This window comes from Chiloscyllium plagiosum, chromosome 41 (genome assembly GCF_004010195.1).
Source record: "Chiloscyllium plagiosum isolate BGI_BamShark_2017 chromosome 41, ASM401019v2, whole genome shotgun sequence".
NCBI classification, from domain to species: Eukaryota; Metazoa; Chordata; class Chondrichthyes; order Orectolobiformes; family Hemiscylliidae; genus Chiloscyllium; species Chiloscyllium plagiosum.
Window position 1 is genome coordinate 12,605,899 of NC_057750.1, and position 12,107 is coordinate 12,618,005.

General features: G+C 40.6%; 1 protein-coding gene across 1 annotated transcript in view; it reads left to right on the top strand.

Annotated features, from left to right (window-relative positions):
* Positions 1–12,107, top strand: part of LOC122542706 (cation channel sperm-associated protein subunit gamma-like) — a 216,295-nt gene that overhangs the window by 179,846 nt on the left and 24,342 nt on the right. The window contains exons 19-20 of the mRNA XM_043680685.1: positions 7,296–7,359; positions 7,455–7,553. Coding sequence (XP_043536620.1) covers positions 7,296–7,359; positions 7,455–7,553 — 163 coding nt within the window. The remainder of the gene's footprint in view (positions 1–7,295; positions 7,360–7,454; positions 7,554–12,107) is intronic.

Here is a 12,107-nt window from a genome sequence, read left to right on the forward strand (position 1 = left end):
TACGGTCTGTTCCCCGGGATGCACACCGAGACGAACATCAACTGTGCCTGGAGGATCATTAACTCGGTGAAGGACGCTCTCTGGGTGGTCCGAAACCTGCTGATCTTCCAGCTGAAGGAGTTGACCCCGACTGAGTGTTGCAGACTGGCACATTCCATGGTCCAGGACTACGTGTTGAGGGACGCGCTGAAGCTTGGAGCAGCTGTTGCAAAGGCTCAGTGGGGAAAGACCACTGTGTAAAGCCTGCCTGCCTAACGAAGAACAAGGGGCCCATGCAGTCATTTGGGCTATGCTGACACCTCAGCTAATTATATGGGCATATGATGGAAAAATGTACAGACCTGTATAAAAATGATAAGTTTTGATCTCTGTATGTACATGATTACATATGTATGGCATGACCAACTGTACAGACCATCAAATTATTTTATGAATAAAGTATATTTTTGAAAAAAAAAGTCCTTAAAGCCCAAACACCACATAGAGTCATAGAGGTGTACAGCAGGTACAGACATAGAGCTGTACAGACCCTTTGGTCCAACCTGTCCATGCCAACCAGATATTCCAACCCAATCTAGTCCCACCTGCCAGCACCCGTCCCATATCCCTCCAAACCCTTCCTATTCATATACCCATCCAAATGCCTCTTAAATGTTACAATTGTACTAGCCTTCACCACATCCTCTGGCAGCTCATTCCATATACGTACCACCCTCTGTGCCCCTTAGGTCTCTTTTATATCTTTCCCCTCTCACCCTAAACCTATGCCCTCAAGTTCTGGGCTCCTCGATCATTGTAGTGTTTCCCTCCTTCTCTAACCAAAACAAAAAGTGGACGGGTAGGGAGATGTGCTATTACAAAATTTGTTGGTAGCAGAGTAAGAGAGACTTTGGAGAGCAGCAGTGCAGCAAAAAGTACAGGTAAGCTCAAGTATAGTCGTTTTAACATTCCTTTTAGTTTTACTGCAGTTAACATGGCATTTAGAGTAGTCACATGTTGCTCCTGCCGGATGTGAGAACCCAGGAAGATTTCCATAATCCCTGATGACTATACCTGTGGGAGGTGCATCCAGCTGCAACTCCTGGGAGCTGGAGATGGATGCAGTCAAGATTGTCTGAGATGTTGAGTGCTTCATAGAGAAGAGTTTAAGTGAGGTGGTCACATCTAAGGTACAGGGAAAGACTGGCTGGGTGACCACCAGGAAAGGCAAAGGGAGTAGGCAGAGACTGTAGGAATCCCATGTGACCATTCCCCTCATAAGCAAGTATACCATTTTGGACACAGTTGGGGGGATGACCATTCAGGGGAAACCAGTAGTAGCCAGGTTGGTGGGACTACGACTGGCTCTGGGGCACAGCAGGAAAGGGTAAAGTTAAACAGGACTTTAGTGATAGGAGACTCGATATTTAGGAGGACAGATAGGAGATTCTGTGGCCATAAATGAGAATCCAGGATGGTGTGTTGCTTCCCAGGTGCTACGATCCAGGTGTCTCAGAGCATCTGAGTGACTAGGTTAATTTAGGATATCTGGTCGGCTTGAATGAGTTGGTCCAAAGGGTCTATTTCTGTGCTGTACATCTCGATGACTCTGTTAACTCTGTTTGAGTTACAGGGTATTCCAATGGAAGTGAATACCCTTGCTGATCTGACTGAGATTGGGGAACACCACTTGAATGAAGGCAATTGTATAGCTTGACTCAGGACGTATCCTGAATAGACGGACTCCCAAGCCAGCCCATAGCAAAACCCCGGAACAAAGCTAAGCCCCAGCCAATGGCTAACATTTTCTTCAGGACAAGCCATTGTAGTTGCTGTTGCTAGTATACGGACTTGAGACAGCAACGGGGTTATTAAATGAGCCAAGGCCACCTTGCATGTTGACGTTCCACAGTTTTGCCAGGCATGTCCAGTGTCATTTGCCTTATGGGAAAAAGTTGAGGTAGAAATCAGAAGGCTGGAAAGCGAAGGAATCATCAAGCCAGTCCAGTTTGCAGAATGGGCAGCACCAGTCATACCGCTTGTGAAGCCCAGTGGATTGGTTTGCCTTTGTGGAGATTTTAAACAAATGATAAACCACGTTTTGCAGTTGGATAAGTGCCCAATCCCTTGTATAGACGGTTTATATCTAAAGTTGGCAGAGGGGCTGTCCTTCGCGAAGGTGGATATGAGCCATATGTACTTGAAATTCCATTTGAATGAGGATTCCCAGAAGTATGTTACAATCAATATCCACAAGGGTTTGTACCAATATAAAAGATTGTCATTTGGGGTATCTTCAGCCTGTGAAATTTCTCAGAGGATGATGGAGAACATTTTACAAGTTTGCCATTTATCTAATTGACATGCTAGTAACAGAAAGACCAATGCAGAGCACTTAGAGAACTTGGACGTAGTCCTTCACGGTGGGCGTATGACATGGAAGGGAAGAAAATGTGTTCCAGGCACCCCAAATGATCTACTTGGGCCACAAAATCAGCAAGGCTGGATTATACCTGTTGGAAGATAAAGTGAGGGCAGTCAAGGTGCCCTGGCTCCCACATCTGTACCTGAGCTTCGATCTTGGGCTGGTGAATTATTCTAGGAGGTTCATACATAACCTGGCCTCCATCCAGGCACCTTTGCATTAACTCTTAAAAAAGGATCAACCTTGGAAGTGGTTGTATAGTCAGGTCATAGCTTTCTGGGAAGCTTCCCTAAGTGAGATCTGATATTGACATATGATGCCTCCCCATATGCCATCGGGGTAGTATTAGATGATAGGTGGTCCAATAGAGAGGAATGCTGAATAGCTTATGCATTCAGGACTTTGACTAATGCACAGTGCAGATTGAAATCTTTTTGGACCCAGAGAGACCTGATCACAGTAGAGGATGGCACATTATTATGGGGAGCAAGAATGATTGTCCTGAGCAAAGGTCACTGCCAGATACTGGCTGAACTCCGCCAGGATCATCCAGGGGTTTCCAGAATCAAGATGTTGGTGAGAAGTTATGTGTAGTGACCAGGATTGGATGAGGACATAGCCTTGTTGGTGGGGCAGCGCCCAGAGTGTGAACAAGGACAAAGATTACTGCTAGCAGCTTACCCACATTTGTGGGAATTGCTGAGTAAACCCTGGTTACACATCAATTATGCAGGTTCTTTTATCAGCTTGATGTTCTAAGCTATTGTGAATGCCCACTCAAAGTGGCTGGATATCCCTAGTGTTCATTCATCAAACATGGGGGCAAGGATAGTAAAACTGCGTGTATCTTTTGCAGTATATGGATTCCTGGAAGTGTTGTTCACAGATAATGAGCTATAGTTTACCAACAGGAAAGTTGAGTATTTCCTAAAGTTGAATAGTATTCAACATATAAGGACAGCTCCATTCCATTCATATCCAATGGCCTGGCAGAAAGAGCAATACAAAGTTTGAAGGCAGGCTTAAAGAAACAGCCAATAGCTTCACTAGAACCAAACTGTCCCTGTTCCTATCTGATTGTAGGAGCACCCCTCATGCAACTATAGGGATAGTCCATGGAGTTGCTAATGGGGAGAAGACTGCCCACCAGATTAAATCTAATATTCCCGTACCTGGTGGGGAGCAAGTGTAAAGCAGCATCAGGAACTTCAGTGCTGGACACAAGACTCTGCGAAGCAAGTGACAGTTAATTTCAGGGATGACATAGGAACCACGGGAACAAGGTCAGGTCCATGAAGTAAAAGTTTTAGTAGATGCAATGGCCCTGATCAGGCACATGGACCATATGAAAGCTGCAAACTGGCAAATGCGTTCAGAAGTAAAATGTGCCCAGCTCCCTGACCTCAACAATGCCTTTAGATGGTTTTGTCTTGTCTGTCTCCCTGTGTCACAGGATACCATGTTGCAAGGCAACATCAGTAATTCTTCTTCTGTCCTTATTTCTAATGCACAAAACTGTTCAGCTGAAGCTGTAACCCTAATTAAAAATGCTGTATCAAGAAACATCAGGGACATCATTACCAATCGCAGAAGAAATCTAAAATGAAACTAAACCCCTGTCTACTTTTAACACAGAGTTTATCATACAGGATATATCCATTATCCTTATGCCTGAAAACCATTTTGGACTCATTCTGGAAATAGACTTGAACAGACCTGTACATACACTGAGTTCAGTAAACTTTGGAAAAATACTTTGTTTGACCTGAAAGGTTCCTAAAGCGAAGTTCTCTTTTCCCCCCAAAGGGCTGAAGTCAGTGTGTCTACAGGTCTGTTTGGTTCCTTGAAATAAAACTTCACTTTTATGTCCATTTGGATTAAGCAAAATCAAACAGACCCTAATAGATTATCATGAACCCAAAATAATATAAAAGTCCTTTATCCAAAAATCCATTGACCTTAGATTTTCAGGTAAAGGATTCTCAATCTGTACAAATCAAATTTAAGAGTATCGAACAGATAGAAGGAGGTTGTGGTGGTTTTGGTAGTGTCCTTACCTTTGAGCAAGAAGGGCCAGTTTCGGATCCCACCTACTCAGGTACATACCAGGTTGATATGGAAATATATTCAAGAAATAGGGGTATGAAATATCCACAACTCTGGTTTAGACTCGTAAAGATTCAGGATCCTTTCAGTGAAGACGTTTCTCCTAATTTCAGTCCCAAATAATCAACCTCTTATCCTGACACGATACCTTTGTGTTTTGGATTCTTCAACAAATGGAAACAATCACCTACTGTGTATCCTAGCAAGCCTCTCCAGAATTACATGATTCAATGGGATTACTTCTCATTCTTCTAAATCACAGAGAATATACTCAATTTAAGCTTTCTTCATCAAACTACCTTCTTATCTCAAGGACCAATTTAATTAACTTTTGTTGTGCTACATTCAGTGCAACTATATGCTTCCTTAAATATGGAGACCAAAATTGCACAAAGAATTCCAGGTATGGCCTCACCAAAGCTCTGGATAATTGTAGCAAGAATTTTTAAAGTTCCTATATTCTAATCCCTTTACAATAAAGATTAAGCTATTTGTCTTCCTAATTGTTTGCTGTACCAGCATGGTAACTTTAAATTCTTTGTAAGAATACACCAAAGTCTCAGCACAATATCGGTATTTAAAAGGTCCTTTTTTTTAAACCAATCTGCTTCTCTATTCTTAATCAAAGTGAATAACCTTAGACATCTCTACATTATAATAAATCTGCCATTATGTTGCCCACTCACTCAGTCTATCTAACAGCGACTTTTTATCCTTCTCACAGTATACATTCCCATCTAGCTTGTATTGCCAGCAAATTATATTACTCTATCTATTTTTGACAAAGTAATTAATATATCATAAATAAATGAAGCCCAGCTCTAATCCCTGTGACATTCCCATAAACACAGCCCATAAACTTGAGGAAACTCCATTTTTTAATTCATTCATGGGATGTGTGTGCTGCTGGATACACCAGATCATTTCCGATTTCTAGTTTCCATTGAGAAACTGGTGGCCTTTTTAAATCATTTCAGTCAACTTACTGTAAATAGACCCACAGCACCGTTGGGAGGGAAATCCAAGATCTTCTCCTCGCAGCATTTAAGAAATTGCAATGTATTTTCAAGTCAGGATGATATGCGGCTTGGAGGAAAATTTGCATTGATTCCCATGCAACTACTATCTTTGACCTTCTAGATGACAGTGCTTGTAGTTTTAGAAGGTGCTGTGTAAGAAGCCTTGGAGAACTTCTGCAAGGCATCTTGTAGATAGTACACACTTCTGCCACTGGACATCAGTGGTGGAGGGAGTGGATATTTGTGGATGTGGTGTCAATCAAGTCAGCTGCTTTGTCCAGAATAGGGTGCTGAGTTTGATGGTCACTCATAATCAGATTGACACTTAAATTAGTGGAGTAACAGATAGTGAAGGGGACTGTCAGAGAATACAGCAAAATATAGATAGATTGGGAGAGTTGGGCAGAGAAATGGCAGATGGAGTTCAATCCAGACAAATGCAAGATGATGCACTTTGGAAGATGGAATTCCAGAGCGAACTATACAGTAAATGGAAAAATCCTGGGGAAAATTGATGTACAGAGAGATCTGGGTGTTCAGGTCCATTGTTCCCTGAAGGTGTCAATGCAGGTCAGTAGAGTGGTCAAGAAGGCATATGGTATGCTTTCCTTCATCGAACGAGGTATTGAGTACAAGATTTGGCAGGTCATGTTACAGTTGTATAAGACTTTGGTTCAGTCACATTTGGAATACTGCGTACAGTTCTGGTCGCCACATTATCGAAAGGGTGTGGACGCTTTGGAGAGGGTGCAGAGGAGGTTCATGAGGATGTTGCCTGGTATGGAGGGTGCTAGCTATGAGGAAAGGTTGAGTAAACTAGGATTATTTTCATTGGAAAGAAGGAGGTTGAGGGGGGACCTGATTGAGACCTACAAAATCATGAGATGTGTCGACAGAATGGATAGCAAGAAACTTTTTTCTCGAGTGGAGGACTCAATTACAAGGGGACACAAGTTCAAAGTGAGAGGGAAAAAGTTTAGGGGAGATATACGTGGAAAGTTCTTTGTGCAGAGAGTGGTGGGTGCCTGAATGTGCTGACAACGGAGGTGGTAGGAGCGGGAACGATAGCGTCATTTAAGATGACAGTTACATGAATGGGCAGGGAATAAAGGGATACAGATCCTGAGAAAATAGGCAGCAAATTTAGATAGAGGATATGGATCAGGGCAGGTTTGGAGGGCGGAAGGGCCTGTTCCTGTGCTGTAATGTCCTTTGAATGATGAAACAGGCTTAAAGGGCTGATTGGCCTACTGCCTGCTTCTATTTTCTACGTTTGTAAAATCAAAGTCTTTCCTAATAGTAAAGTCCTCTATCAGGTCAACACTGAACCTTTCTTCAGGGAAAGGAAATGCAGTTTATTCAACCTTACTTGCTTTTGCTAGTACATATTTTTACTTTAGTATTTGATACTATTCAAATATTATCACTGATTCATTTAAAAAGCAAACAAAATAAAACATTAGTATTTTGAAAGACCATATTTGACATAGCCAGAACATTTACACTTATGACTAATATTATTTTAATTTAGAGAAAAAGTGTTAAAAGAAAGATCTGATTTTCAACCTCAAGGAGCTCACTTAAAAAAAAAGATGAGGCTTTGTTAAAAGAGTTTCTCTTTAGCCTCCTGTTCTTCTATCATTGAAATTGAGTGAGTTACAATGAGTGCCATCGTCTTACCACATGTATATTATCATTCTGTGGAATAAAAAAATGTTTTATCTGTCCTAGTTATTTTGTTATATTCAATTTTGGGTTTTTTGCAGCATTTTACCCCTTTTTTTTGATTCAAGACATGGTGACTGGAAAATCTGACCGGTTTTGGGGCAAGTAAGTGAAAAACAAATATCCTTCATTTTAAGCACATTCAAATGGTTATCTTTATTTGTCTCCATAATTAACCCATTTGTGGTTTAATTCCCTAGGTATACATTTAAAGTTATCGGAGGTGGACCATATACAGAAAGTAATATCAGAATGTTCAGTGAAGAAGAAATTTTAATGTATAACTCATTGAATTACAGGTATTACATAAGTGATATGCGCAGGAGTTCCTAATATGTAATATTGAATATCTTAGCATGTATTATGTACATTGTGTAGATCATCCTGTATAATTGTGAAACTAAAAAGACATCTTGAACTACTCTCTTACCATTTGAAGACTGTAAGGCATAAGAGCAAGGGTAAACCATTCTCCATCTTGAGCCTGCTCTGACGTAAAGTAAAATTATGATTGATCTAATTTTGGCATTAGTTCCACTTTGCTGCATGCCACTCCATAACCCTTAACTTTGTTGACTATGAGTGAAGCAGACAAGGGTACCAAAAGGCCACACCGGAGGAGCCGCAACCTTGCAGTTGTCCAACAGTTTCCAGCTCTGTGCATCTTGTGTAGACCAAAGCAAGGGCTAAAGGGAAAATAAGTGTTGACCAAGACACTGGTGCAGCAACCATCAAGTGAGGGTAGGTGAAAGGTATGTAATTGTAGTCGGAAAGTACAGTTTAAATGAGACTAGAAATGCACAAAGGTCAGGCACGTTCTATTGTGTTGTAATCCTTGAGTACTGCCTCAAAAAATGGCCAGAATATTTTTTTGCTCAATCCTATTCTGAAGACGTACCAGTGTTGTGGATAAGTTGCTGATTTATGATGATAGATTTGGTCAGAAGGTATGGAGGCTAAATTATTGTATGTCTTTACAACAGAGACAGATAGGTTCTTGATTAGTAAGCAAACAAATGCTGTGGGGAGAAGGCCAGAGCTCTCAAACGTATTACGAGAGGCGATTTCCAATTGTATCATTTGTGCAGAAATAATGAGAACCACTGATGGTACCTTCACTTCTATCTAGACCTTGGAAACATCTTGCAATGATCTTTTTGAGCCTCAGAAGTAAGATATTTTTGACGGTGGTTGACTATTATTCAAGGTGAATAGTGGTAAGATGTGTACATGTTCATTATTTTGAAGCTGTCATTACTTTGTTCAAAGTAATGCACACAGAATTCTAGATTTTGATTGAAAAGAGAGTCAAGGATTTATGGGGAGACAGAAAAGTTGACTTAAAACCATAATCAGATCAACCATTATGTAAGTTAATGGTGCAGTAAGCTCAAAGGGCCAAATATCTTTACTTATATTCTTGCATTTCAAAAAATAGTGAACTCAGCTTTGAATATGTTAAATAATCCAGGCTTCATTGTATGCTGACGAAGAGAATTCCAAAACCTAAGGACCATTTCAGGAAATATTTTCTCTTCCTCTCTGTCTTCAGTGGGAGATACTTAGTTTTATACTATTCACCTAGTTCTAGATTTCTCTAGAAGGGGGAACATCATCTTAGGATCCACTCTGCCAAGCTCTCTCAGACTCTTGCATGTTTCAATAAGATTACTCTCATTCTTGTAAAGTTTAGTGTATACAGGCAAAATTGCGAAGTCTGTCCTCATAACTCCACCCTTTCAACCCAGTAATCAAGGAAATGAGACTTCTCTGAACTGTTTCCAGTATCAATATATCCCTCCTTATGCAAGAAGACCAAAATAGTACACAGTATGTTTGGTCTCACTTATGCCTGTACAATTGCAGCAAGACTTTCCTAATTTAATATTGTATCTTCCTTGCAATAAAGGCAAACATTCCATTTACCTACATACTTGCATACTGTATTGACAATCTAACTTTCTGTGATTCACATACAAGGACACCCAGATTCCTCTGTATTGTAGCGTTTGTAGTCTCTATCTCCATAAATAATATCATTCTTTTCTGTTCTTCCTGCCAAAGTGGACAAACTCATATTTCCCAATATTGTGCTTTATCTGCCAAATATTTGCTCACTTACTTAACCTGTATATTCTCCTTTACAGACTCTTTGGGTAGAATTTTCTGAGCCATTGAACAATATGAATGGCAATGGCAAGAAAGTTGAGGAAATATGGCATGAATGAAAAGAAAATGTTGCTCATCTAATTATGTATTGCGCCACTATGGAAGTACTCACCATTGCCATGTTTAATCCCCAACTGTGCTTCACTAATCTGGAGAAAATGTCATCAAGAACAATAGTCTTTGGGCTCCTGTACTATCTTTAAATCCTGAGGGGATCTTCAGCTATGACCTTTTCATTCATTCACAGGATGTATGCATAATTAGCTAGAATAGCATTTATTGCCCATCCCTAATTGTCCAGAGGGCAATCAAGAGTTAACTGCATTGCCGTGGGTCTGGAATCACATGTGGGCTAGACTGGGTAAATACGGTCATTTCTTTTCCTAAAGAACAGTAGGAAGCAGCTGCTGGGAATTAGTGTTAGTCCTGGGTTTGTTGGTGTATCAGTTTCTTCTCAATTTGTTTACACCTTGGTTGCGCCATGGCCATAGTGACAGTATCTTTTCCAGTGGCTTTTTGCTTTCTTGATGGTGCAAATCTCATCATATTTACCAACTTGACTATTGCTCAAGTTGTTTAGTGGCTATTCAACCTTATGATGCTCAGTGTTGAGAATAAAAAGAGATTAATTTTGCACATAATGTTTGAAAGACAAGATGAAAATCTGACTAGTGAATGGCAAGAGGCCTATTTTCATGAATTTACAGGGATGTTACAGTTTGCAAAATGTCCAGGAACTGCTTATGTCACAACTTGGGGAACAAAATGTCAATACCATTGTTTAAAATGCAAGCTGCCTTTCTTGGGTGACGTGAGGGGTGGGGGAAGTAGTTCTCATTGTTCGTACCACACTTAAAATCTCCTGTTACATGTGTGCCAAACTGCTTGTACAGCACATATCTGAATCAAGTTCATGATGACAAAGGTCCATATAAAATCATCCCATTGCATTCCTTGTCAGAGGTCTCCATATAGTGTCATAGAGCTGTACAGCATGGAAACAGACCTTTCAACTCATCCATGCTGATGTGATATCCTAAATTAATCTAATCCCATTTGCCATCACTTGGCCCCTATCTCTTAAACTTTTCCTATTCATATACCTGTCCAGGTGCCTTTAAATGTTGTAGTTGTACCAGCCTCCACCACTTTCTCTGGCAGCTCATTCCGTACACACACCGCTGTGTGTGTGAAAACGTTGCCCCTTAAATCCGTTTTAAATCTATCCCCTCTCACCTTAAACTTATGCCTCCTAGTTTTGGATTCCCCACCCCGGGGAAAAGACCTTGGCTATTCACCTTATGTATGCCCTCATGATTTTATAAACTTCTATAAGGTAACCCCTCACCCTCTGATGCTGCAAGGAAAATATTCCCAGCCTATTCAGCCTCTCCCTATAGCTCAAACCCTCCATCCCTGGCAACATTCTTGTAAATCTTTCAAGTTTCACGAGATCCTTCCTATAGCAAAGGGACCAGAATTGAATGCAGTATTCCAAAAGTAGCCTAACTAATGAGCTGTACTGCTGTAACATGACCTCCCAACTCCTATACTCAATGTATTGACCAATAAATCCTGAAGAAGGGCTAATGCCCGAAACGTCGATTCTCCTGTTCCCTGGATGCTGCCTGACCTGCTGTGCTTTTCCAGCAACACATTTTCAGCTCTGATCTCCAGCATCTGCAGACCTCACTTTCTCCTCAAAGCATACCAAATGCTTTCTTCACTATTCTGTCCACCTGCGACTGTATTTCATCCTAATGTGGAGTTTGCAGCAAAAGATGGACTCATGAAATGGTGAGAGTATAGTCATTCCTCTTTCATTCAATGTCCTCCTGATGAGAAATTGCATTGCAAAGTTAGGGCTCAGAACAGTATGTCATTGTATATGTATGAAATGCAATTTCTTCTTCCACTGTGGCCAATGAGAGCCATAGATGTGTCCTCAACATGGGTTTCCCATGCTTTCTTAGGTCTGATTTTCATTGCCGCACAGTATAAACAGAGGGAGCCATGCAATCCTTGCATGCTTTGCTCTGGGCAGTTGGATCACCCAATGCAGGTATGTGATGGATGAAGAGGATCTGTGAGAGCCACACTATTGTATCAAGTAGGGAGAGGAGAATGTTTATCAGAAAGAACATCCTACATTGCAGCATCATCAACTGCAGTAACCAAAGCCGGATTTGTTTGCCAACTACTTTCAATGGAACTGAGTTGGGTGAAGTTGTTAATTCACTTGTCATCAAAAATTCTTTATCCACGCTAATATATCACCTCCAACACCATTAGGTATTATTTTATGTAGTAATCATCAATTTGCCTTTTAGAAATTCAAAATAATCTACATCTATTTGTTTCCCTTAATCCGGCTAGCTTGTTACATCCTTAAAAAAATAACCTTTCCAAACAGGATTTCCCTTCACTAAACTATATTAGCTCATTTTGATTGTGTCATGATTTTCTCGCTGCTTTGCCAGTACCTCCTTAGTAATGGATTTCAACCATTATAGATGTTCAACTAACTGGTCCAGTTTCCTACTTTTGGTCTGCTTTTCTTGAAGTTGAGCTGTTACATTTGCCATTTTTCAATCTACTAGGATCTTACAAGAATCTAAGGAATTTTGGAAAATTACAACCAAGGCATCTATTATCTCTGCAGCTACTCCCATTTAAGACATTAT